At 40.4% G+C, this 24,392-nt stretch overlaps 1 protein-coding gene across 1 annotated transcript in view; it reads right to left on the bottom strand.

Annotated features, from left to right (window-relative positions):
- Positions 1-24,392, bottom strand: part of LOC132405448 (netrin receptor UNC5A-like) — a 580,373-nt gene that overhangs the window by 27,618 nt on the left and 528,363 nt on the right. The window contains exons 11-12 of the mRNA XM_059990261.1: positions 20,149-20,382; positions 5,259-5,408 (exon numbers count right to left, since the gene is read on the bottom strand). Of these exons, the coding sequence (XP_059846244.1) occupies positions 5,259-5,408; positions 20,149-20,382 (384 nt within the window). The remainder of the gene's footprint in view (positions 1-5,258; positions 5,409-20,148; positions 20,383-24,392) is intronic.

The raw sequence follows: 24,392 nt of genomic DNA, 5'->3' as shown, positions 1-24,392 counted from the left end.
AGAGGGAGCTCTAACAGGGGGCGCATACGTTCGGGATCAGGCCCAATAACCCCGTTTTCCACGACATACCCAAGTATAGCAAGGCGGGTGGTACCAAAAACACACTTGTCCCTGTTATAAGTAAGGTTCAGAGCTGCGGCCACTTGGAGAAACCGTTGGAGGTTGGCGTCATGATCTGGCCTGTCATGACCACAGATGGTGATGTTATCCAGATAGGGAAATGTGGCCTGCAGTTGGTACTGGTCCACCATCCGGTCCATTTCCCTCTGGAAGACAGAGACACCATTCGTGACACCGAAAGGGACGCGCAGGAAGTGATAGAGCCGGCCGCCCGCCTCGAAGGCGGTGTAGGGGTGGTCCTCTGGGCAGATGGGGAGCTGGTGATAAGCGGATTTCAGATCTATTGTCGAGTACACCTTATACTGAGCAATCTGGTTGACCATATCCGCGATGCGGGGTAGGGGGTATGCGTCAAGCTGCGTAAACCTATTGATGGTTTGACTATAGTCCACCACCATCCTATTTTTCTGCCCAGTCCGAACAACAACCACCTGGGCCCTCCAAGGGCTTGTGCTCGGCTCAATGAACCCCTCCCTGAGCAGCCGCTGCACCTCCGACTGAATGAAGGCCCGGTCCCCCGCGCTGTACCTCCTGCTTTTGGTTGCCACAGGTTTACAGTCGGGGGTCAGGTTGGCGAACAGCGGTGGGGGAGGGATCTTGAGAGTGGAGAGGCTGCAAGTGTCGGTAGCGCAGCTGTTGGCCTGGTTCTGGATGGGATGTGTGTGTCCGTGTGTGTGTGTAGTCAGTAGCGGGGTATGTGAAGAAGTCCCACAAAACTGAGGATTCTTGACAGTGAGTGGTGGGAGGGGCCCGTCGTATACCATAGTCACACTTTCGAGATGGCTCTGGAAGTCCAGCCCCAATAGCACAGGTGCACACAGATTAGGCATGACCAGCAGTTCAAAGTCCCGATATTCTGTGCCTTGCACCACCAAAGTCGCTACACAACCCGCCCGGATGTCTGCGGACTGCGACCCAGAGGCCAAATGGAACCTCCGACTGACCGGCCGCGTTGCAAGTCCGCAGCGTTGCACTGTGTCCGGGTGAATAAAACTCCCAGTGCTGCCCGTGTCAAACAGGCATCCAGTCCAGTGCCCCTCCACCTGGATGTCCATCATGGATCTTGCAAGCTGGTGTGGGGCGCTTTGGTCGAGAGTCACAGTGGCCAGAGTTGGATCGCCGTCGGGGTACCCGGTCAGCATCGGAGGGTCGGGGGCGGGGCATGCTGACGCCGACAAAGATGGCCGCTCACATCCGGGGTACCCGGTCAGCATCCGAGGATCGGGGGCGGGGCGTGCTGACGTCGACAAAGATGGCCGCCCACATCCCGGCATGCAAGATGGCGGCCCCCACGTTTCACCCGCAGCGCTGCACTCCGCTCGAGGTTGAGACTTACAGACCTTGGCGAAGTGGCCCCGCTTTCCGCAGCTGGAGCAGGTTGCTTCTCGCGCTGGACAGCATTGTCGAGGATGTTTCTTTTGGCCACAGAAATAACAAAGCACGAGTTTCTTACGGGCCACAGCCGTGGTCTGGGTCGGGGAGCTCGTGGAATCGCGACTGGCGGCGGCGTTGGCAAATTCGCTCCCGGGAGCCGGCGGGGTCTGAGGCGTCCACGAAACCGGCGGGGAATCGCGCGACTGGACAGCGTCGGCGTTATGCCGCGCAGCTTCTAGAGCGTTGGCCTTCTCTATCGCCGAGCTTAAGGTAAGATCCGAGTTCTCCAGCAGCCGCTGGCGCATGTACACTGACCTCAGTCCTGTCACAAAGGCGTCTCGCACCAGCAGCTCCGCATGCTGTTCTGCCGTGAGCATCTTGCAGTCACAAGCTCGGACGAGTGTCTGTAGTGCTCGGAGAAACTCAGCGCACGATTCGCCAGGCCGCTGTTGCCGGGTAGCTAAGCGATGTCTTGCGTAGACGGTGTTCACCGGCCGCAGGTACTGTCGTTTGAGGGCGTCCAGTGCCCCTTCATAGGTCGGCAGGTCCCGGATAAAGAAGTAAACTTTGGAGGAGACCCTCGAGAGTAGGATTCTGTGCATAACGGCGGGTTCAGTCGCACGAAGCTCCGCCAAGTACGATTGGAAGCATGCAAGCCAGTGTTCAAAAGCGAGAGCTGCGTCAGGGTCTTGAGGGTCCAAATCCAACCGGTCCGGACGCAAAACGGGTTCCATGTTTTAAAACTTCCAGTCAATAAAATTGATGCACCATCAATAACTCACACTGAGACGTAGGCGAGATATCGGCTTTTATTGACTGGAAGAAGGAACCAGGAGTGAGTGTCTATCATACAAGGTCCTGGAGACTGAGGCCGATCTTCAGGCCGCAGGTCTCCTTTATACAGGGGCCTGTGGGAGGAGCCACAGGAGCAGTCAGCAGGGGCGTGTCCCGACAGGCACATAGTTCACCACAGTGTGGTGGAGAGTATATTGACTGGCTGCTTCATGTCTGGTCTGGAAGCACCAATGCCCTTGAACAGAAAATCCAACAAAATGCAGTGGATAGGCCTAGTCCATCACAGGTGAAGCCCTCTCCAACACTGACCATGTTTACATGGAGAGCTGTTACAGGAAAACAGCATCCATTATTGAGGATGTCCGCCATCCAGACCATGCTCTCTTCTCAATGCTGCCATCAGCATAAAGGTACAAAAGCCTTAGGGGTCACACCGCCAGGTTCAGGAATGACCCCTCAGCCATCAGACTTCAAACCAGAGGGGATAACTTTACTCACCCCTTCATTGAACTGTTCCCTCAATTTATGGACTCACTTTCAAGGACTCTTCATTTCATGCTCTCGATATCTATATCTTATTTATTTATTATTTCTTTTATTCCCCATTTGTATTGGAACAATTTTTTGTCTTTTGCACATTAATTGTTTGTCCATCCTGTTGGGTACAGTCGTTCATTGATTCTGTTATGTTTCTTAGATTTACTGAGCATAAACACAAGAAAATGAATCTCTACATTGTATATGGTGATATACTTTGATAATAAATTTACTTTGAACTTCAATCGGTAGATGAAAAACACAGTCATGTTCAGCCTTAGGAGCATTCCCTAAGTCTCAAATAAATTATTTGATTTGAGACCTCTAAAATTCAGCTTCAATTTGTGATGATAAGCTTCCTTAGATTAAATTAATTTATAAATTTAACTTGATATAACTGTATAACTTGAACAGCTAATAATTTAAAATGGCTTACAATAATCAGTCACACTTGAATGATATTTCATTTGCCCCAATATTGTTTTGTATACCTTAGATTATAAACACTGTAGGATACAGCACTTTCGTTGTATTATTCCTGCAGGTGGTGCTGTCAGTATCATTAAGTACAGCAAAACTCAATAAATGTTGTGACATCATATTGACACTGACCTTCACCTTCTCTGATGGAGATTGCACAGTTTCAGAATCTATCTGATTAATATTGTTGCTGCAGGCCCTTTCACAAATGTAATTACTCTCCCAGTTCACCTTTCCCTCTAATCTGTAGCCATTTGTGAACTTCCATGACACATTTGTCAAGACTCCGGGCAAGTTCAGTTCTTAGCTCCAGGTTTTTTTAAAAAGCTATCTCTCTCAGTCTGTACATATCTCTTGCACCTTGCTTCAGCGTGACCTGAATTAATCTCTTTTTTTGATACATTTATTAACATTTTACAGACTGACTTCTATAAGTTCCAGTTTGATTATCTAACCCAAATTTCTGATAATGCAATGTTTTTGATTCTTCACCACTCCCCCCCCATGTTCCTCAAATTTAAAATGCCACTATATCTTCCTAAGTTGCCAATTTCCTCCTCCCTCTCTCTCCAATGTAATGCATAATATTGAAGAAAATAAATAAATAAATAAATAAATAGATCAGTTGCACTATATGTATATTGAGTAGATTAAAATTGTGCAAAAACAGAAATAGTATATATTAAAAAGTGAGGTAGTCTTCATGGGTTCAATATCATTTTAGGAATTGGAAGGCGGGGGGGAAGAAGCTGTTCCTGAATCACTGAGTGTGTGCCTTCAGGCTTCTGCACCTCTTACCTGATGGTAACAATGAGAAAAGGGCATCGCTCCTTAAATATGTCCTGGGTACTTCGTAGGCTAGTACCCAAGATGGAGCCAACTAGATTTAGGACCCTCTGCAGCTTCTTTCAGTCATGTGCAGTAAGCACCTCCACCCCGTATCAGAATGCTCTCCGCGGCACACCTATGTAAGTTTTTGGCAAACATGAGGAAATCTGCAGATGCTGGAAATTCAAACAACACACACAAAATGCTGGTGGAACACAGCAGGCCAGGCAGCATCTATCAGGACTAGACGAAGGGTCTCGGCCCGAAACGTCGACATTGCTTCGCCCTATAGATGCTGCCTGGCCTGCTATGTTCCACCAGAATTCTGTGTGTGTTGCTATGTAAGTTTTTGAGTGTTTTTGTTGACATACCAAATCTCTTCAAACTCCTAATTAATAATATAATTGGCAAAATATTGGTCTGCCTTCACTGTATGGCCTTCAAAACTGAAATATTCTTTCTCTGTATGATGCCTTGAACTAAACACATTAGGGTTATAAAATGCTTACAGCTAAAGCTGAAATTGAACCCTCTGCATTACTGACCCTGGAGATGAGACAAATGTTGCAATAGATTTCATAATTATTTCTTACACATATCTCCCAAATTTTCAAAATTTAAAGTAAATTTATTATCCTAGACTTTGGTGATTTTTAAATTTATACCAATTAATAACTCTGTCAATCCGTAGTTTCTAGCTTGTCAACATTTTGAAAATACTCTTGTTTTTTTCCCGCATGAAGTAATTATTCTCAAATTTCCAGAAAATGAGCTCCCTCCTGCTAGTGTTAACTCTCACTTCTTCAATTCCCCTTTCCATGAGCTCCAATCCACAGAATTTATCAAGTCACCCAACCTAGATACACAACTCTCTGTCCTTTCATCTCAGTCATTTATGAGTGTTGTGAAAAGCCTATGTCCTGTTACAGATCCCTGGGGCGTGCCAATGTGTACAATTGAGTTTGACAAAATATTTATTACTTCTGCGCAATACTTTTTCTGTCAGTCTTTTGTGTGGTATTTCATTGAGTGCCTTTAGAGTATTAACAGATTTTCTGTTATCTGTATTGGGAATAAAATTGCTTTTTTTAATAACTTACAGATATGTTTCAAATTAGATTTACCTGATAGCTGTCCAGCAGCTTACTGGTCCAGAGTGACCTTTGTACGTCGTGTATGGAGAGTCGTAAATTGTGGTAGCTGTCTTTAAAGTGAAGAATCTTCGGCTCATCTAAGAGTTGTCCTCCAAGTTGCTTCTCCAGTTGCATTACTTCCTGCATAAAAAAAATTAATGACAGCAGCTGGCAAATTAACAGCTTTGAAATTGTATTGCATATCAGTTGGCCGATGCCCAAGAAATATTGTCATTGTTTCAAAGGTATCAACTAAAGTTTCAGATTTTTAAAATGAAACTTTTCTTTTAAGTTGCTAAATTAATATAGTGCAAAATGGAAATGAAATATGAGTGCATTAAACGGATGTAGGGATAAGGGAGCTGAACTCATAGTTCAGAGAAGAGTTAGGGTAAATGAATATAGATGTAACTGAATGGGAATTGAATAACATCTACTATGGGAGTGACAGAGTCAAAGAAACACATTTTTTGGAAGGATTGAAACCATTTCAGGACACATTTTATTTGCATTTCTCAAGTTTATTGTGACTGCAGCTGTTGGACCCATTTTCATGACCTTGCCTTTCCTTATCACCACTCCCACTACAATCATACATTATTAACTAACACAATAGAATTTCATACCACGTCACTATTTGGTACTATTGTGTAAACCTCTGAACTTTCATCTCCACCCACAACTGCCTTCAGACGTGTTTCTTTACACTGGGAATTCGGCATGCTTTAAAGCCAGTAGAAAGCAAAGGAATTGGGAGAATGAATACGTCCCTTCTCACCATGCAGATATTGCTGATGGCCTACAGAATTGAGCCTGTAAACTTTATAATAGGAATAAAAACAGGTTAAGTGTTAATATTTTAGAGGCACAGGGAAAAAGTTTCTTGGCTTATTGATTGAGGTCCATTACATATTTATTCTGCAATATTCTGATTCACAGGTCTATAGATGGGACTACTGATCACTTATTTTCCCTTTGATTACCTTACAGACTTTCTCCTAGATCTCAGGCATTTTTATTTATTGAGTTGGAGCGCACCAACCAGCAACCTGATTTAACCCTAGCCTAATCAAAAGACAATTTACAATGACCAACTAACCTACCAACTGGTATATCTTTTGGACTGTGAGAGAAAACCAGAGCACCCAGAGAAAAACCACTTGGTCACGGGGAGAACGTACAGATTCCTTATGGACAACAGTGGAAAATGAATTTGGGTTGCTGGTACTGTGAAGTGTTGTGGTACCCACCATGCTCCAGTGACTATTTACATCAATAATTTCACCCCCCACCTCCAACTTCTTATCTCATTCGCATGGTGAAGACGGCCCAGTGAATTGTCAGGATGGGGCTCCCAGGACTGGACACCAACTATTCCAGCAGACTCAGGAGGAAAGCAATCAGCATAACCAGAGACACCACACTCCCTGTTTGACCCGCTGCCATTCAGCAAAAAGTTCAGGACACTAAAAGCCAGAACAAATCAGCTTCTACCCCAGAGCTGTGGCCTCCATCACACCACTCCCACAGAACAATGACTGAAACTGTGAGCACACACAAGGACTCAAATACTTGTACTAACGGCACTTTGTGCATTACTGTGACATTCTGGTGCTGCTGCAACTTATTTTCTGCTATCTATCTATTTAATACAGTTTTTCTATTACTGTCTTGTTTTTATCTACCACTTTGTTTAATTGCCTGTGAGGAAGCCAAACAGAGTTTCATTATACCTATCTATAATGACAATAATGTTCATTCAATTCAATTCAATACAAACACCTATGTCGGATTGCTGTTCAACAACTATATCTCTGCATTTAATACCATCATTCCCACAAATCTGATTGAGAAGTTGCAGAACCTGGGCCTCTGTACCTCCCTCTGCAATTGGATCCTCATCTTCCTAATTGGAATTCCACAGTCTGAGCGGATTGGTGATAATATCTCCTCCTTGCTGACGACCAACACTAGTGCACCTTAGGGGTATGTACTTAGCCCACTGCTCTACTCTCTCTATACCCTTGATTGTGTGGCTAGCATAGCTCAAATACCATCTATAAATTTGCTGACAATACAATCATTGTTGGTAGAATTTCAGGTGGAGATGAGAGTGTGTACAAAGGTGTGATATGCCAACTAGTGGAGTGGTGTTCCAGCAACAAACTGACACTCAACGTCAGTAAGACGTTAGAGCTGATTGTGGACTTCAGGAAAGGTAAGATGAGGGAACACGTACCAATCCTCATCGAGGGACGAGAAGTGGGGAGAGTGAGCAGTTTCAAGTTCCTGGGTGTCAAGTTTTCTGAGGACCTAACCTGGTTCTAACATATTGATGCTGCTATAAAGAAGGCAAGACAATGACTATACTTCATTAGGAGTTTGAGATTTGGTATGTCAACAAGAACACTCAAAGACATCTATAGATGTACCGTGGACAGGCTGCATCACTGCCAGGTTTGGGTGGGGGGTGGTTACTGCACAGGACTGAAAGAAGCTGCAGAGGGCAGTAAATTTAGTTGGCTCTATCTTGGGTACTGGGCTACAAAGTACCTAGGACATCTTTAAGGAGCGGAGTCCCAGAAAGGCAACATCCACTATTAAGTAAGCCCAGCACTCCGGGCATGCCCTTTTCTCATTGTTACCATGAGGTAGGAGGTGCAGTCACTGACCTTGCATGCAGAATTACTACACGTTTTGCAGTACTATAGGCACGAGTAGGCTTGCATGTCCTACATAATGGAGGTGCGGAACATTTTGCTTACTGCTTTCATATGTCTTTTCCCATATAAGTTATGCATTTATTTAAACCACCTCCTTTGGGTACATTTTTTCTTCATGGCGGTGTAGGGCAAGGCAATGCAATTCGCATCTGCTTTTCATGTACGTTGCCTTCCTGCTGCAGTGTGCAATTAGTGCTAGCTGCTCCATATCAACTGTTGGTAGATCCTGTTCCTCGGAATCCCATCCAGCTTTCCTTCCCCCACCATAAAAGTCAGACTCACTGGCCTGTTGTTTGCTGGTCGTTTTTGTTACTGTTTTTTAAATAATTGTACCACATCAGCCACTCTCTAGTCCTCTGGAACAATGCCAGTGGCCAAAGATAAAGCCAAAATCTCTGTAGGGCCCTCTTCAATTTCTTGTCAAGCTTCCCATTAGGTCCAAGAATGGACTATTCAGGCCCCGTACATTCATCCATTTTAATGCACTTTAAAGCCTCCAGAACGGCCTCCCTACTAATGTATGTGGTCTAATACAACACCACTCATTTTCTCCCTTTTCTTAGCTGCCATCATTGTTTTCCACAGTAAAATCTGAAGACAAATATTTATTTAAATTCTTACCCATTTTCTTTGGTCCTGTACAGAGAGCCATGTTAATTTTTAAGGGGGCCTATTCTCTCCTTAGCCACTTATTAATTGATATATGCCTATAGAACCACTTTGGATAATACCTCACCTCTCTCATGAATCCTTCCTTCACTTCAGTATCCAAATCAATGAACTAAGGCCCTTCCAGCAAGAGATTTTGTATCTTGTCCGAGCCAGTTGTGATGGAGTGAACTGGATGTGTTGTCCTGCTATTTATTCGCTCCATTAAGACAAAATTTGCATAAATGTAATGAAAAGTTCTGATTGTTTTTGAAATATCTCCACAACTGTTTTAAATCACTTTTTGCCATTTCCGATTTTTATTTTTAAATATCTTTACTTTCTTGTTGTTTTCTATAGATTTTTAAAAAATCTCACATGTTGACTTGGTCTATATTTGTTCTCAACTATTTATTTTGATAAATCCTTTTCTTGGTTTGTCAACCAAAACTTTTGAAAACTTCTACTGTGGAGAAATGCCTCACTGTCTGGTGTGGGTAAAATTAGTCAGATCTATTTTGGGTACAAGCCCTTGTAGTACCCAGGACATTTTCAAGGAGCGGTGCCTCAGAAAGGTGACGTCCATTACTAAGGACCGAGGTAAGGACACGCCCACTTTTCATTGATACTGCCAGGAAGGAGGTACAGAAGCATGAAGTCACACACTCAGCGATTCGGCAACAGCTTCTTCTCCTCTGCCATGCAATTCCTAAATGGACACTAAACCCATGAAAACCACCTCACTTTAAAAAAATTATTATTTCTGTTTTTGCACTATTTGCCAAGTTAACAAATGTCATGACAGATGCCAGTGATAATAAACCTGATTCTGATTCTTCAGCTCACCTGCTTTGATCTTGGCCATTAAGTAAAGATTTTTTTGGGTCCTGAGTCAGGAAAAAGAAGATTTTATAACTCAAGTACATCTTCATTGTTAATGTAATGGTATCGTTGGGTGGACACAAATCAGAAAGGAGATCATAGATTAGCACGTACCCCAGGCAACTCAATCCCATTTGCGCAGGAGCCTCAAGATCTTTCATATACAGTACACCTTGCCCCATGATAGATTCAATGAAAACTGATACCACAACCATTGTAGTGCCAACTGTTACTAGTCCCTTGTTGTGCAATGAGGTTCAGGCAGACACAAAGGGAGTAAGTTTGGCTTTTTGTCACCAGAAGGAAGAATAATGGTTTTGCCCAGAGGATTTGGCTAAAAATGAGTTGTTGGCTTGTTTCTTATGATAACTTCAATATCTATTTTGCCTGTCAATAACAGGACATTCATGAAATTTCCTTTAGTGAATGATACTTCAACCTCATATTACAAGAAGGGATCTTTAATTTTTCAGTTTGATTATCTCCAATATTGTAGTCTCCAATGTTTTGAGTGACTTAATTTTGGCTGGACAAATGTTACCCAATCCTGTTGTTAAACCACCTGTTCACCTGAATTTTATATTAACCATAATACATCTATTACTTGGCAATCCAAGATCATGGAGATTTAGCTAATGATGTTATGTGCCCTTTTGGAGAAAGCTTTGGAACTGAGGTCTAAATGCTACTGTACATCCTTAGATTCATATTATTTTGCATGTTATTATGGTTCTGCTTTTTTGTTCTATGATCCAAAGTATTTTCCTAACTGTTCCTCTATGGCAATTTAAACAGCTTGTGCTTACGTGCTAAATGCCATTTCAAGTCTCTTTTTGGTGATTTTATTTGAAATTACACCATGATGTTGTTTTTGTACCTATACCTCATATTTTATTTGTTGTTATATACCCTAACATACAGTATGAAAACATATATTTTATCATGTTTCCTTTATATGCTTTTTGTACTGACATAATTTTAAATATGCCGATGCTTTGATAGCTATGTTTTACAGTCAATGGGATGTTTTGTTAGTATCTTTCTCAGTATTATTTGATGTAGTCATGAATGTTGGTGTTCCTTTGATCTGTATACATTCAGCTTACCCAGAGCTGTTTTCTGTGGCGAGCTACCTGAAGGAAAGCGGAAGCATGGTGGTCAGAAGCTGCGCTACAAAGATGTGCTCAAGCACCATATGAAGAACACTGACATGAATGCCAACACCTGGGAGGAAGATGCTTTGGACAGAAGAAGTTGGCACTGCATTGTCAAGCAGTCAATCCCAGCTATCGAGGAGAAAAGGCGGAAGAAATATGAAGCAGGTCATGAACGCAGACATTTGGTGCTCGACAGGTCAAATCACAAATGCAACTGATGTGGGAGACAATGCCAATCCAGTGCTGGTCTTGTGGCCCATAAACGTGCCTGCAGAGACTAAACTCTCAGCACAGTCAACATCAAAATCAGTGAACAGCTGAAGAAGAATTCACTCAGATATAAAGAGTAGTGCTATCCCCAAATTTTCTGTGGATTAAAAGGGGACAGACTTTGGCCATGAAGAACCTACAATATGGAAGAAAACACTGAAATTGAATGAGACATGGAAAGTGAAAGTAGACAAGTCAATTCTTTTTGTTTTTGCCATGTGGTTGAAGGAATGAAGGCAGCAATTTTGTGAATCTGCTTTGTACCTGCATTTTGTGACCTGGCTTTACTCAGGAATAGCTGAATCAAAGTGTTCTGAAGTGAATACAATGATGCTCTTGTTAATTGCAGAACTAGAGATCCTTTCCAAATAAGAAGTAATCATTTCCAAATAAGGTGCTCTTTGCTATGATAGAACATGCAGGTTTACGAACAGTGGAGTCTGTGTTTGACCTGAGTAAGTCAAGCCTAGTAGCTGGATATAGTGACATTAATCACAAATTCACATTTGCAAAAAGGGCAGTAAATTGATGGTGGCTTAGACTAATAGGAAGCTGACACATGTTAGCCAGATAGAACAGAGGCAATGAGAATAAACACACTTGAACTGACAAGAGTATGTGTCTCCAAATGCAAAGCAGCAAGAACTCCTGAGACTTTTGCAAAGAAGCCAGGGTCTTGGGGAACGGAAGATTACCTATTTCAGTGTTATAAATTGGAGAAGTGATCTGAATGCATATTGATACAGAGAAACAGTACAATCCATGTTTTACATCGCTGGCCAGGGGTCAACAAATTCAGGTTGACATTTTTGCAGAGAACAAAGTGCAACTTCTGATTGTTACGCCTGTGCTCCAACTCTGAGGGACCGAAGTGTACAAAGTAGCCCCCTCCTTTTTGAGAATCACAAGATCGCTATTAATTCAGGTCAGGAGACCCAGGTCATGAGAGAAAGACACGCAGAATCCACAAGGGGTTTGGAATGTCCTGGCCCCTCAGCGATACAAAGCCACGGGAAACGGCCATTGTCTCTTGGAGACGGAATTGTGTATTGAGCACTGTGCTATTCATCGAAGCGCTCAAGGAATGAGCAACGTGGGCTGGTTGGGGGATGGCATCATTACAACCTGATTGACATCTGAGTCCCCGTGAGTAAGGATAAAAGAAGGTCTGGGGAACAACCCCTGTAGACGCACCAGGAGAAACGCTAGGAATCCCGTGACAGCGTTTAATAGCAGTAGCCGGTGGGGGGGCTCGCGTGCGTCCTTTTCCTTTGCCTAGGAATTGGGGCCCCACCACGGAAGAAGGCTTAGCAAAAGGAGAGGCCAAAAGTGTCCGGCCACAAAAACGGAACTCTCGAAGGATCGATATCATAAAAAGGAAAAACGGGCAAGTTCTAAAAACATCGTCTCACTCTCCAACCAAAAGCTGCAGCCTGAATGAACTTGAGTGACTTTTATATTTCCATCAAACAATACATTATCCCCTAGACAACGATAGAGCTTATTTCTTATTGATCATTATTATACCCGCACTTTTAGAGTTAGTATTGACAACGTATATTATCTGTATGTTTGCATTGATATTATTTTTGTGTATTTGTACCAATAAATACTGTTAAAAATAGTACCATCAAACATCAACGGACCTCTCTATCTTTGCTGGAAAGTGACCCAGTTACAGGGTACGTAACATGATTAAGAGTTGTGTAGTGAATTGCCTAACTTAGGTCAATTGATAATAGTCAACATTGTTAATATTTATCCACTCAAAATCTGCATTCATCATTTCACTCAATACAGTACTCATTTTAGCTTACGACAAACAGCAAAAAGCTGAAACGCTCCTCAGGAACTAGTTCGTCAATGAACATACATCACTTTAGTATGTACAAACCTCCTATTGCAAACAGTATTACATTATGTTGAATTATTACCTTCATTTTAGATGGTTCAAAAATTTGAACAAATATTTTCCACAATATGACTTCTCTTATTCCTGTATCATATGTTATCTGTACATATAATATTTTCTTTAATTTATTTAATCTCCAAACCAAGCAATGAAATACTAGCAGTGCATGTGGATATTAATATGGAGTAATAAAGTTACTGCTTACCATTAAGCAAAGTCCTATGGTTTAACGTGATTATGATAGATTGTTTCCATATAATTTAATAGCTTCACATTGCACAGTGGGACATTGTTCCACAATTAGACATTCTATGTTATTCTTGCCATCTTATGAAAGATAATTGTGTGAATATTCAATGACAGTGAAAAGACTTATTCAAGGCCTAGGATTAATGAACTGTCTTATTAAATCCCCAAAGAAGCAGAAATGTTCTTTTTTTTTGATTTTTTTTAATTGCTTTGAATCAGAATAATTTTTATTAATTCATTTAGTGATACAGGGCAGAGCAGGACCTTCCAGCATTTTGAGCCACACCACACTGGAATCACAATTAACTCAAACTAATCACTGGACAATTTTCAATAATCAATTAACCTACTCGGTACACCTTTGGACCGCGGGGGGAAGCTGGTGCACAAGGGAAAAACACACGCGTTCCACAAGGAGGACGTAGAGACTCCTTAGAGAAGAGCACTGGAATTGAACTCTGAAATCAGGAATGCCCTAAGCTGTAATAGCATCACACTAACTACTGTGTTAGCTGCTGCCACTAATAAACAGCCAGTTACCCAAATGGAATTATAGTTAACTACCTGTTGCATAATTCAGTAAAAAAGTTTCAATGCTTCAGTTAAACTTTAAAATGCAGCAGTAAATTTTAGTTTAAATTTAAAATGTAATCATTTTTACTGCAGGGTACTTCCAACCGACTCTCAGTCACACCTACCTGCCCCAACACAATCTTATAGGATTTTTAACAGAGCAGCCTCTGAAGCTCAATCAACTGCAAGTGCTTCATCAATGACTTTCCTTCCATCACTAGATCATGAAGGGGAATGCTAGCTGATAATTATACAGTTTTTAATTTGATTCGTATCTCTTTAGACAGTGAAGAAGCCATGTGTACCTGCAGCTTTCACACAAGTGCTGGCAAAGGGCAAATAACGCACAGTAATGAATATCCCTAATCAGTAAGAGCCAAACCAATTATCCACAGCATTCAACAATGTTAGTATTACCTAATCTGTCATCAACAGCATCCTCAAAGTTACCAATGGGCAGAATCTCAAATCAACCAGCCGCATAAAGACTGCAATTACAAGAAAAGGTCAAGGTAGGTCTCTAGCTGCATGTGGTTCACCTGACTCCCCAAAACGTTTATGCAACTCTGAATAACAAATCGTGAGTGTGATAGATTATTCTCCCTGGCCCACATGAGGCATCCACAATATCCTGAAAAGGGAGGGTAAGCACCCAGAAGATGTGGTACATATTGGGACCAACAACATAGGAAGGTAAAGGGAAGCGGACTTCAAAAAGAATACAGGGAGTTAGGAAGGAAGCTGAGAAGCAGGATCTCAAAGGTAGTAATCTAAGGATTTCTGCTTGTTCCACTAGACAGTGAGGATAGGAATAGGATAAGGTGGTAGGTAAATGTGTTGCTGAAGAATTGGAGCAGGGGGCAGTGATTCAGATTTCTGGATTATCAGGACGTCTTCTGGGGCAGGTGGGACCTGTACAAAAGAGATGGGTTGCACTTGAATCCAAGGAGGACCAATACCCTTGTGAGAAGATTTACTAGAGCGATTGGGAGTGGTTTAAACTAATATGACAAGGGGACGGGAACCAGGATGATAGAACTGAGGATAAGCCAACAGGTTTACAAGTAGCTGATAGGTGTAACATGACTGTAAGGAAGGACAAGCCAATGACTGGATACAAATGCAGACAGAGCAAAGAGTTAAATTGTACCACAGAGGTAAAATTCAAAAGGATGGAGAATGCAGGACTGAAGGTGCTGTATTTAAATGCATGTAGTATTCACAACAAGGTGGACAAACTCATGGCGCAATTCGAGATTGGTCGGTATGACGTTGTGAGCATCACTGAGTCGTGGCTGTAAGAAGGCCATAGTTGGAAGCTTAACATCAAAGGATATACTTTGTATTCAAAGGACAGGCAGGAAGGCATGGGCAGTGGTGTGGCTCTGTTGGTAAGAGATGGAATTACATCTTCAGAAAGAGGTGACATAGGGTCAGAGAATGTTGAATCTTTGTGGGTGGAGTTAAGAAACTGCAAGGGTAAAGAAAAATTATGGGAATCATATATAGGCCTCCAAATAGTAGCCAAGATGAAGGGTTGAGATAGCAAAGGAGCGGGAAAAGGCATGTAATAAGGGTAATGACACAATTGTAAAAGGAGACTTCAATATGCAAGGGGATTGGGAAAATCATGCTGGTGTCAGATCACAAGAGAGGGAATTGCCTATGCCTATGAGATGGCTTTTTAAAGCAGCATGTGCTTGAGCCTACTCAGGCAAATGCTATATTAGATTGGGTGTGATGTAATAACCCAGATCTCATTACAGAGCTTAACATGAAGGAACTCTTAGGAAACAGTGATCATAATATGATTGAATTCATACTGCAGTTTGATAGAGAGAAACACAACTCACAAGTATCAGTATCGCAATGGAGTAAAGGGGTAAAGGGAGTTACAGAGGCATGAGCTAGGAGCTTAGCCAGGTGGATTGGAGGAGGATAATGGTGTAAATGATGGCAAAACAGATTTGGCTGAAGTTTCTGGGAATGGTTTACAAGGATCAGGAGTTGTTCTCAAATGGCAGGGCTAGGTAACCGTGGCTGACAAAGAAAATAAAGGACTGCATAAAAGCCAAGGAAAGGGCATATAAGGTAGCAAAAGTGAGTGGGAAGTTGGCTGATTAGAAACTTTTAAAGTCCAACAAAAGGCAACTAAAAAGCTATAAGAAGGAAAAAGATGAAATATGAGGACAGACGAGCCAATAATATGAAGCAGGATACTAAAAGGTTTTTCAGTCATATAAAGAGTAAAAGGGAGGTGACAGTTGATGTTGGACCACTGGAAATGATGCTGGTAGGGTAGCAAAGGGGAAAAAAAATGGCAAATGAACTTAATGGGTACTTTCCAATAGTCTTCATTGTGGAAGACACTGGCAGTATGCCAGAGGTTCATGAAGCAGGAGTGAGTATCATTGCTATTACAAAGGAAAAAGTGCTAGGCAAACTGAAAAGTCTAAAGTTGGATAAGTCACCTGGACCAGATGGATTACATCCCAGTGTCCTGAGAGAGATAGTTTAAGAGATCACAGAAGCATTGTTTATGATCTTTCAAAAATCACTTGATTTTGGCAGGGTCCTGGAGGACTGGAAGATTCCATATGTCACTCCACTCATTAAGAAGGGAGAAGAGCAAAAGAAAGGAAGTTATAGACCAGTTTGCCCAACCTCAATGGTTGAAAAAGTGTTGTGGTCTATTATTAAGAATGAGATTTTGGGGTACTTGGAGACCAATGATAAAATGTCAAAGTCAGCATGGTTTCTGTGAAGGTAAATCTTGCCTGACAAATCTGTTAAGGTCCTTTGAGGAAGTAACAAGCAGAATGGACAAAGGAGAGGCAGTGGATGTCATTTACTTAGATTTTCAGAAAGTGTTTGATAAGGTGCCACACACAAGTCCGCTTAACAATATGAAATGCTATGGCATTACGGGAAAGATACTGGCATGGATAGCGGAATGGCTAACAGGCAGGCGGCAGAGAGTGGGAATAAAAGGGGCCTTTTCTGGTTGGCAGCCAGTGACTACTGGTGTTCCTCAAGGGTCAGTACTGGGACAGCTACTTTTCACATTGTTTGACAATGACTTAGATTGTGGAATTGATGGCTTTGTGGAAAAGTCTGTGGATGATTTGAAGATAGATGGAGGGTAGGTAATGCTGAAGAAGCAATGCAATTGCAGCAGGACTTAGACAAATTGGAAGAATGGGCAAAAAGTAGAAGATAGAATACAGTGCACGGAAATGTATAATAATGAATTTTGGTACAAGGAACAACAGTGTGGACTATTATTTAAATGGAGAGAATGTTCAAACATCAGAGGTACAGAGGGACTTAGGAGTCCTCATCCGAGACTCCCAGAAGGTTAATTTACAGGCTGATTCCATGGTAAAGGTGGCAAATGCAATGTTGTCATTTATTTCAGCAGGAATAGAATATAAAATCAGGAGATAATGCTGAGACTTCATAAGATGATGGACAAGCCGCGCTTGGAGTATTGTCAACAGTTTTGGGCCCATTTCTCAGAAAGGATATGTTGTCATTGGAGAGAGTCCAGAGGAGATGTGTGACAATGATTCTAGGGATGATAGAGTTAACATATGAGCAGTGTTTGGCAGCTTTGGGCCTGTACATACTGGAATTTAGAAGAATGTTTGGAGGGGGGCAGGGAGGAATCTCATTGAAATCTACTAAATGTTGAAAGGACTACATAGGGTGGATATGGAGAGGATGTTTCTTATGGTGAGGGTATCCAGAACTAGAGGGCACAGCCTCAAAATTGAGGAGTGACTCGTTACAACAGAGGTAAAGATTTTTTTTAGCCAGACTGTAGTAAATATGTGTAATGTTCTGCCACAGACTGCGGAGGAGGCCAAGTCCATGTGTATACTTGAGGTGGAATTTGACAGTTTCCTGATCAGTCAAGGCATCAAAGGATATGACAAGAAGACAGGTGTGTGGGGTTGAATGGGATCCGGGATCAGGCATGATGGAATGGCAGAGCAGACTCAATGGGCTGAATAGTCTAAATCTGCTCCTCTGTCTTATGGTCGCATCTTCATCAAATCACAAAATGTTAAACATTAATCAGCAGAGAACAACCCACTTCAACATGCCCTAAGCAATACATTTACATCATTAGGTAACTCTTAACATTAACTTAGAAGCCTTTGATTTTTACCAACAAGGACAAAAACAAGTGGTGAGGAGCAAAAACCCTTTCCAAACAGTACTCCATTCTTGGAAAAAAATATCACAGTTCAGTTATTACAGGGCAGTCTTCTTGGAATTTTCCAAAATGCTGAGGAAGTAAGTTAATCAGAGGAATTGGAGTGGCTCACTTGGCAGAAACAGTTAGGGATAAGCAATAAATGCAATACGGTTAGTGATTTCCACATTCCAAAAATTAAGCATTTAATTAAAAACATGCGATTTCCCGTCTGTAATTGGTGTATTTCTGCCTGTTGGGTGTTAAAAATCAATTTCAAATCTTTGCTACAAGTTCAGAGGTTCTTAGATTAAGTGATCATGATAATACTAAATTCAATGCTATTTATGTTGCTATTTTATTTCACGTAGATTACACAATTAAAATATTTAACTTTTAGTGGTATTCTGTCAATTCACAACATTTTCGATTCAGAAAGTGCAGGGCTATAATGTGAAATGTATGAATTTAAGTAAGAAATGTAAATCAAACATCGCACAGGATTTATATAAATAATATCTATTAGTTCAAACTTCATAACCATTTGAGCTATCTACAGTTATTCTTTTTCAGCTAGAGATGTGCAGATAGGTGTTCATTCTTTTTGAAAACTTTGTAAGTCTATTAGAATATCTTATTGAAGATTTGATGTTTTTATAACAGTTTACTCTTTCAACAACTTGAAACAGTTCACATGATTAGCAATTAGGGAATTAGCTTAAATAGTTAAATGACAAAATATGTTAAATTTGTTACTTCCTGCATTACAAGATCTAATAAAATTAGCCAGTAATGCAGGTCAGTGTTATAAGCAGACACTGGATTACCTTACTGCACTGCAAAGTTAAAGGATATTATTTCACCTGCATAATAATTCATGAGATATGTTATGATTTCAATAGAGCTATTTCAAGATAAACTGTTTTTTCACAGCTCTCAACCAGTCCAACAATAACTTAATGGATTTGGTTTGAATTACTAATGAGAGGTGTTACTTTTTTTTGCAAATGCCAATTTGTAGTTCAATTGGCTGATGATCTGTTGAATTTTCATTAGTAAATTACAAGTCAGGCAGAATGTCAACTCAATAAAAACAAGCTCAATATTAATGTTGTGGTATTTGGGGTCAAAACACTCCATTTTTCAAAAATATGTGAGAGGCATCTGCCTTCTAATATTTTCTGTATTTGAATCTCCTAATCTGCCATGTAGGTTTCTGAGTTTAGTTCTATTTATTGTAGACCAAAATAAATGAAATCAGGGCCCTTTAAGATTAACATCTTCCCACATTCAGTCTGCACTATTGTCCTGTTAGATTATGATTATTTGTGCATTAACAGAACTTATGCATCTTTAGTTCATGTCTGTTGACAACTTTTATTCTACATGTTTGAAAACTTCAACAATACCACTTCTGAAATGTAATAATAGATCTTTAAGAGCTGCATCCTGACCTCATTTATCACTTGAACATAAAAAATACATTTTCACACCTAAATGACTAGCATTAATGCTTATAGTTCTGTAGTATTTCTTTCCAGAGGGAAAAAACTTCTCCATAGCCAAACTATCAGATCCCCATGTCCTTTTACTTCAATTTTATAACTGCTCAATGTACAAAGAATGGACAAATAGATCCAGTGCTAAAACATACGAGTAGAGCCATATATGGTTTTATGGAGATAGGGCTGGTCTGTAAGCGTGGCCTGTGGAGATAAGGACGGTAATGGAAAGTTGCTCAGCTGTTTTTGTGGCAAGATATTGATTTGGAAAATCTAGATGCATTCCTCTAACATATCTTACTTTGTTACTGATTTGTCCAAGTAGTCTGAAGCTTTAACTTTAACTTCATTCATCTCTCTGAGTGCTAGTAATACTTAGTAGAAATGTTCCACATCCTAAATATTGCTGATTTTTCACTTTTCACCGACCCTTTCCACACCACCTGCTCAACTCCTCCAGAAAGCTAGGAAATTACCTTCAGGTAAAGCTAAAGAATATAACCAGTCTAATATTGGGGCTGACTTCTCTAAGTTAGCTTTTGAGGACATGTACCCTTCTACAGCAGCAGGTAGAGAAGAGAGCCACACCCTGATGGAAATGGCAGGCCACTCAAATCTGACTGAGCTTGCAGTGCAGTTCTGAATCTTACTCTGACAGTATTATTTAATCTTGCTCAGCCAATCCACATACACTCTTATTATTACTCCTAATTAATATGATGCAGCCTTCAAAAGGCTTATTTAAAATCAGATTTATTCTTTACCTTCAATGCATTTTGCGTATCCTCCAGACAGTAGACCCGTATGCTATACTCCAATGATGTGCACGTTCCTGGTGCAAACAGAACTAGTCTTAGACGCTTTGCTGCATTTGCGTTCAGTGATTCACCAACTAGAGTGTATTTACCCAATGTTTCAGTAAATATGTGGGACATCTGTCCATCAAGCTGACAATAATAAGGGTTGGAAGGAATTTCTTGCCCCAAATGTAATACCTCCTGCAGAAAGAGACAAAAAAGATTTAAAAAATGACAAATACATGTACACAATAGATAGAAGATATTATGCAGATGAATGAAATCTGGGCACAATATACGTATATAAATTCTCCTTGCCGACATCACAAATGCAACAAAATCTTCTAGATTAACATACAGTGCATCACAGTAGCAACTCAAGTTGATTTCCCTTGTTAATATCTTTTTATATTTACCATGAAGTGAACTTTATCAGTGACATGCTTTTTTCCTGTGCTAAAACTGTATGGTTTTTTAAAATTTTTAAGTATTTTCTTGAGGGGGATAATGATAAACAAACCAGCAACCTGACTGGCCTTTACTTATTTTAGGGCTTTTTATTTAAATCCATCAATAAATATGCTTAGGATTAAATCACATTACACTTCAGTGACCTACAATGGTTAAGGAATCTAATACATGATTTTGTTTCCAAATTTCCATTCATGGCTTTTTGTTTTATAACTACCTTACCCAAGTACAGTAAGTCTTCTTGACAATATACAATCTTATTCTCACCTGACAATTGTACTTCCCAGTAAGAGGTGTTGGATGCTAATTAGAAGAAGAAAATTGATTTTTTATTTCCCTAAATCCAGGCATGCTGAGGATAATTATAATAATCCCACTATGCCCCAGCTGGTTTGAGTTTTTAGCCCAGGAATCAGAATGGGGATTGTTGTTTGTGGGATGTTACTATGTGCACATTATTCACTGTGTTTGCCTACATCACACAACTGACTGCACATCAAAGGTATCTAATTGACTGTTAGGTGCTTTGAGACATGGTGATGATTTCAGCATGTGTTATAGAGATGCCAGCTCTTGTACACCAATATTCTCAAAGGTCTGAAAATTCTTTGCACAATGCAGAAGTGTTAAGGTAGTTTTTAACTGAGTTTTATTTTATGCAGGATAATTCTAAAGACAGAAAGTAAAGATAACTGGTAAATCTGATCTGGTCACCCTGGAGAATTTCACTGTTTCGTCAAAGAGTGTTGTGGGTTCCTAAACATCTACCCAAGTCATTTGAAGGGGCAGTACGGCTCCATCTTAATCAGAGTACCTCTTATAATGCAATATTCTCCCTCTGTAATCCAGAAAAGCAAATACTTAGAGTAGTTTTATTCTTTTGATAGTATTTGGAGCCATTTCAAAAATGAAATGACCACAATATTTATTTTATCGACACTTCTGTCACATCAAGTGCCAAAGTCCTCATCATGTATCCCTCACAAATATCATCCTATGTTCAAAAGGACACAACAAACAGAAGATAATTTGAAACACCATTTCAAGAAAATGTAAATATTTTCCCATGAGAGTAAAACAAAAGTGGATAGAAACTGAATTTAAAAGTTAAATTGAATTTAAATGCCAAACTGAATAGAAAACAAATCAGCAATGCTATTTGGGAACCTAGTGTTTAGAGGTCACAGAATGCTTAATGAAATTAACTTGAACATTGTTTTCCCAAATGTCCTAAGAGTAGACAGCTGGCAAACAATAGCTAAAACCTTTAAGATAAAAATAATTTGACAGGATTAAGAAATGGAAAATGAATCATATAGTAGATAACTGACAGTGACAGAGAATTGATGTTTCCAAGCCAATGGATTTTATCTATTGTCAGTTTGCTTGCACTGATATTAAAAATACAGGTAATTGTAAAATAATAATTCTACTCAAGTATCAAGAGGGGCTGTTCACTACCAGAAATAATTTAAAATACATGTTAAATTCAACTTTTTCTGAAGTTACCATCTTTTTGCTAGTGTCTAGAATTTCTGATCATAAATATTTCCTTATTAATTTTATTTCCAGTCAGTTTGAACAAATGAACAGTTAAAACAGGGTATCTCTTTAACGAATCAGATTGGAACATTAAAAAAATGACAAAATAAGTGAAGAGTCAAATTAAACTGGATAAAAGTCAAGGATAGCAGGCATATGGAACCTTGGGTCGAGACATTTTGAGGTCCTGGTTAAGAAAAAGCAGATGCATAGCAGGTATAGGCAGACAGGAACAAATGGGGTACTTGAGAAGTGTAAGATGAAAAGTGCATAAGTGAATCAAGAGGGCTAAATGAGGACATGAAGTTGCTCTAGCAGGCAAGGTAAAGGATAATCTAAAAGGCTCTACAGATACATTAAGAGCAAAAGGATAGCAAAGGACAAACTGGTCCTCTGACATTCTGTGTGTGGAGCTGAAAGAGATGGCGAAAGATCTTAAATGGATTTTTTACATCTGTATTTAAGTGGGAGTTAGACAGAGTCAATAGACGTGAAGAAATGCAGCAGTGAGGTCATGCACCCGATACAGATTATAGAGGAGGAGGTGTCTGCTGACTTGAGAAAACTTGGGGTGAATAATTCCCTAAGGCCTGACAAGGTGTTCCCTTGGGCCCTGTGGGAATATTGTGGAGAAATTACAGGGGCCCTAACAGAGATATTTAAAACATCCTTACCCATGGTGAGTTGCCAATGGATTGGAGTATATCTGTAGCTAAAGTTATTCCATTGTTTAAGAAAGGCTCTAAGAATAACCCAAGAAATTATAGGTCAGTGAGCCTGATATCTGCAGTGGGGAAGGTATTGGAAGAGACAGGATATACAAGTACTTGGATAGATAGTGACTGATTGTGGGTAGTCAATATAGCTTTATGTGTGGTAAGTCATGTCTAACCATTCATATGGAGTATTTTGAGGAAGTTACAGGAAAGTTGATGAAGACAAGTCAGTGGATGTTGCCTACATGGTCTTTAGCAAGGCATTTGACAAGATCTGCATGGGAGGTTGGTCAAGGTTCAGTCCCGTGGCATTAAAGACGAGGTAATAAATTGGATTGGACATCGGCTTTGTAGGAGAAGCCAGAGAGTGGTAGTAGATGGTTGCCTCTCTGACTGGACGCCTGTGACTAATGGTGTGCTACAGAGATCAGTACTGTGGCCATTGTTGTTTGTCATCTATAATCAACGAACTGGATGATAATGTGGTAAGCTAGGCAGCAAATCTGTGAAGGACATCAAGATTGGGCATGTAGTGGTCTTTCACAGTTTGAAGCAGGAACTGGACCAGCTGAAAACATGGGCTGAAAAATGGCAGATGGAACTTTTTGTAGACAAGTGTGAGGTGTTGCATTCGGGAAGACCAATCATAGTAAGTCTTACATGGTGAGTGGTAGGACACTGAGGAATGCAGTAGAACAGAGGGATCGAGGAATACAGATCGATAATTCCTTGAAAGTGACATCACAGGTAGATAGGGTTGTAAAGAAAGCTTTTGACACTTTGGCTTTCATAAATTAATGTATTGAGTACAGGAGCTGGGATGTTACATTGAAATTGTACAAGACAATTGGTGAGGCCTAATTTAGAGCATTGTGTACAGTATACAATAGTATCTACAGGACAAGTATAAATAAATTTGAAAGAGTGTACAGAAAATTTACAAGGAGGTATAGGGAAAGATTGAATAGGTTAGGACTTTATTCCATAGAATGTAGAAGATTGAGGGGAAATTTGATAGAAGTATACAAAATTACAAGGGATCTAAATAAGGTAAATGCAAGCAGGCTTTTTGCACTGAGGTTGGGGAGAGTACAACTAGAGGTTATGGGTTAATTGTGAAAGGTGAAGTGTTTAAAGGGACTGTGAGGGGAAACTTTTTCATTTAGAGGGTGATGAGAAAGTGGAATAACTGGTATTCAAGTGGTGGTTGCAGAGTCAAGTTCAACACTTAAGAGAAATTTGGATAGGTACATGGATGAGAAAGGTATGGAGGACTATAGTCTGGGTGCAGATGAATGGAATGAAGCAGATTAATGGTTTTGCACAGTCGAGATTGGCCAAAAGGTCCTATTTCTGTGCTGTACTGTTCTAGAACTCTAAATATGATATTTTATCAAGCAAAGAAAAAAGACTAGGGAAATAAAAACTGGATTAGTTGACAATAAATATAAATGCACCATTTTTGAAAATCTGACATTTAAA

Source organism: Hypanus sabinus, chromosome 15 (assembly GCF_030144855.1).
Source record: "Hypanus sabinus isolate sHypSab1 chromosome 15, sHypSab1.hap1, whole genome shotgun sequence".
Lineage (NCBI taxonomy): Eukaryota > Metazoa > Chordata > Chondrichthyes > Myliobatiformes > Dasyatidae > Hypanus > Hypanus sabinus.
The sequence above is the reverse complement of the archived record's forward strand: the minus strand, read 5'-3'. Positions and strand labels throughout refer to the sequence as shown.